The sequence below is a fragment of the Apis dorsata genome, unplaced genomic scaffold (genome assembly GCF_000469605.1).
Source record: "Apis dorsata unplaced genomic scaffold, Apis dorsata 1.3 scaffold_194, whole genome shotgun sequence".
NCBI lineage: Eukaryota > Metazoa > Arthropoda > Insecta > Hymenoptera > Apidae > Apis > Apis dorsata.
The window spans coordinates 961,424-965,438 of record NW_006263478.1 but is presented as its reverse complement, the minus strand read 5'-3'; the positions used below and the strand labels follow the sequence as shown (position 1 = coordinate 965,438).

Sequence of the window (4,015 nt, the reverse complement as noted above, 5' to 3'; positions counted from 1 at the left end):
GGGGGGGGGGAGGAAGGGTGCGCGAGCGGATCCGTCCAACCCCGTGGATATTCTAGCGATATCAAGCCCGCATCCTTCTCAGGACCGCCCACTCTTAAGCGAGATGGACCCAAACAAACTCGTTCAGGAACAGCCGAAACTGTGTTACTAGAATAAACTCTCCGTCCAACGCAGAAGCAATTTACCGGCATACGCGAGCTGGAGGAGCGCGCGCGTGCACTAGCGTGTTCACCAACTTCTATTTGTAAAGAGCATTTACGTGTAAATGTATGTACAAGTTGGGCGGCCCCGCCGCCACACTGAGGCGGAATTCCCTTTCGGTTGGCATCAGAAGTGGAAGAAAGTGCAATAAATTCGGCGTATAATACGGCTAAGGAAAACTTCCTTACACGCGCGACCTGGTGAACACCGGCAGCCAAAGTCGAGGAGGTAAGAAGGGAGCAACAAGCGTCTGTTATATTGTTCCTGAAAGATTTGCTCTTGGTTGCAACGAAGAGTGCGCTTCGGATCGAGAAGGAGGAGATCCACGTTCGATCGTTCGAGCGAAATTAAAGTTTTCCCCGATTAATTTTTTGTCAAAGAACGACAGAGATAATCGTTTGAACGATAAAAATAATCGTAAAGTTAGTTAGTTCTATCAATTTTTCCGACAAGCGTTATGATATATATATATATATATATCGTGTAAATTAATAATAATAAACGATCGTATACAGATCAACTCCATATTTTTTCTTCTATCGCAATTTTCATTTTATCGTACGAATTTTATCATACGCGTGTTCATAGGTGATAAAGATCAACGTCGCGAACAATTTACGAACGCAGGTGACTAAGTGACTATTAAACGATACACACAAGTGTTTCAAACCCCCTGAATTTCCATTTTGCAGGGGCGGCGATAAAAATGAATGAAACGGAAATAACAAGATGTTCGGAGACCGAGTAATTTTCATCCTTCAAATCGAATGGCCGTCTGAGGACATGCGCGCAGACAGGAAGGCATACGTACGTGTAGTGGTACCAGCCAATTATCAAGTGATTGCTCGCAGATTATAGGAAATGCAGTTCCACAAATGGGAGGTGTGCTGTGCATCGGCACGTATGTATGCGCGACTACCTATCTCCCGCGATTCTCTACTTCCTCTACCGTGTCCTTCGCGAATTGCCTATCGGTGTTTGCCCGATCCGTCAAGCAACCATCCGAATTCGTGTTCCCTCAAACAGATTTTTCGATCATCCATCCGCTATTTAATTATACCCTTTCCTCTATTTAATAAAAATCGAGACGAGAACGAAAAAAAATTTACTTTATCAATAAAATATATTCGATCTACTTTCATCTCACGCCAATGATTTTCCAAAAATCATCTTTCTTCACGAACAATCGACGAGAACCAATCATCCAGAAAAAAGAATCGAACTTGAGATTAGAGTTCAGTGGAGAAAAAAAAAAAAAGAATTTAGATTTCCCCTCCCAATAAACCGGGACCCAGCTGTTTTCGGCATAAGGCTGAGGTCCACTCAGAAGGAGAGTATCGGTTATTAGACGACCCGGTTACACGAACGGCCACCATGTCCAGCCTGTCTGCGCCAAGTCCTGCAATCGGTCCTCTCTTTCCTCGTCTCTCCCTCTCTCTCTCTCTCTCCCTCTCGCGACACGGATGTTCCGTTCCTCGCTCGAGAGTGCTCTTTCCCCCTCCCTCCCCCTTGGCCCACCCCCTCGCCGTGGTAGCTCGCTCTGTTTCTACCCTGCTTCCGGGTTTACCTCTTTCCTAACGGCCTGCCTCAGCCCCTTCATCGCCCGCCACTCAGACTTCAATTAATTTCGCTAGTTCTGGACCGGCCGTTTTCCAATTTCGAGTTTCTCCGGTGAACGGCGAAACACGGCCCTCGATACGATGAAATGGTCGCCGTCCAGGATACCGCGCATCGATGTTTGTACAAGCACCAAGAAGGGTACCTTCCGATCGCGAGCCGCTTAACGCGAAAAATTAATTACGTATGCACCCTGCCTGTACGCGTCTAGACGATGACTAAGAGCCACGTGTCGATAGTGAATCCCCGTAATCATAAATCAACCAAGGAAAAAGGTTATCTTCTAGTATTGACAAGGAGTGAAAAAAAAAATATATGGAGATATCAATCTCAATCCATTTGGGATATTTAGAATCTGTTTTAATGATTAATAAGTTAGATTCGCGAGAAGGGATATAAGATTTATATTTTTTTTTCTTATCAAGAATTTCTTTTCTTTTTAAATCATATATCCACAATTCGAGAGCTAAAATATATCAAATTTAGATTCTATTCGCAAGATGTATTTTCAAATCATCCGTTCCATACGAAAGAAAGAGGGAGAAATGTTGGTGGATGGATTAACATTCGGATGGATTAACACGGAGGATGGAGAAAAAGTTGCATTACACGCGCATGACGTGTGGAAAATTCTCTGATAAAAATCTAACAGGGACTTTTCCAACCACGCGGCACGCCGCGGCGCTCGTAAATCGGTGGCTTCCGATGCCACCCGTTGACGGAGTTTTATGGGCTTTCTAGAGCTGAAATTCTCTCTCTCTCTCTCTCTCTCTCTCTCTTTTGCCGCCCTACTATTTACTGGCGCTCTTCGGCGTAATTCGATGGGATACAGTGACGAACTGTCGTAACAAGCGAAACGCGCTGATGGATGCGTGAAAACGAGGCTGAAAGACGTCAAGACGATCGAGCGGGAGAATTTATTGCGGGGGTAGGATATGACTTCGCGCCGGCACGGTGTTAATTGGGTGTCTGTTGGCGGATAAATGTGGAGGATGGGATGAGAGTACGGTGTCGGCGGATAAAATGGGTTTGGGAAGGTTTGGAGATATATGCGATTTTCCCTTTTTCTTTTTTTTTTGTAAGAATACGCGATGTATTCTTAATCTCTTGCATTACGATCTCTTTTTTTTTAAGGGTAAAATTCTCAACATTGACTTTTATTGGTGGAGAAAAGGAGTGGTTTCAAAGTATAGTTAAAAAATATTAACGAATGATTATTAATTCGATTAATTTGTACGTTAAAGAATGAAGGAAAATATTTCTTATTTTATCATTGTCGAGACTGATGTAGAAAATAAGTTAAGAAATGAAACGGCACGCTATAAAAATTAAATAAAATTTTTTGTTTGTGGTTTACATGCTAACTACAATTTGCGCCGTATTAAAAAATATATCTGGAAATATATCTAAGTAAATGTAACTCTAAATTACGTAAAAGTATATATTTCCAAACTCTAAATATCGAATTTAATTTATACCTGAAGATAGGGCTTCCCATAATATTTAACGAGCTTAATTGTTGTCATTACCGAAGCAAATAAGCTCTATAAAAATTCCACGAACGAAAGGTGCCAGGTCTCTCTTTTCACGCGAAACCGCAGACTTACTTATTCAACGATCCCTTCGCTTGACCCAGCGAGATAACAGCCATGAAACACGAAAGACACCTACATCGAGAACCAACATCGTTGCAATGTTAACCTTTATTTGCCCGAAACTTCCAAAGTTTATCGTTCCGTGAAATGTTCGACGGTAACTCTTCGAGTTTAATAAAATCCCCCGAGAAACCTCCAATCGTTCAACATTTATACGAGATATATCCATCCCACAATTCCCTTACACCGGTCAAAGATCACCGCGCCTAAGGTTGGGTAAACATTTCATTCGGACAGGCCCAGAGTGGAAAGAAATGAAATGATCGATTGTGGCTCGATAGTGATCTGTGCTGGACGTTGACGCGCAGAGACACACGATTATCTTATGGAAGAAAGGCGCACGAAGGGACGAAAAGGTGCCATGAAAGCAAAAGAGAAGAGAAATACGAGAACGTAAATGTAAAGAAGTCGAAAGAGGTGTGGAAAATGCTCAAATAAGAATACGCAAAAAGTAAAAAAAAAAAAAAAATACAAAAAAAGCGTATAGAAAAGAATCAAATAAGCATAAAATAGCATACGAAGAAATACACAAAATATATAGA

At 42.1% G+C, this 4,015-nt stretch overlaps 1 protein-coding gene across 1 annotated transcript in view; it reads right to left on the bottom strand.

Annotated features, from left to right (window-relative positions):
- LOC102680702 (prosaposin) overlaps positions 1 to 4,015 on the bottom strand; it is a 17,998-nt gene that overhangs the window by 2,992 nt on the left and 10,991 nt on the right. The window contains exon 14 of the mRNA XM_031509943.1: positions 3,503 to 3,519. Coding sequence (XP_031365803.1) covers positions 3,503 to 3,519 — 17 coding nt within the window. The remainder of the gene's footprint in view (positions 1 to 3,502; positions 3,520 to 4,015) is intronic.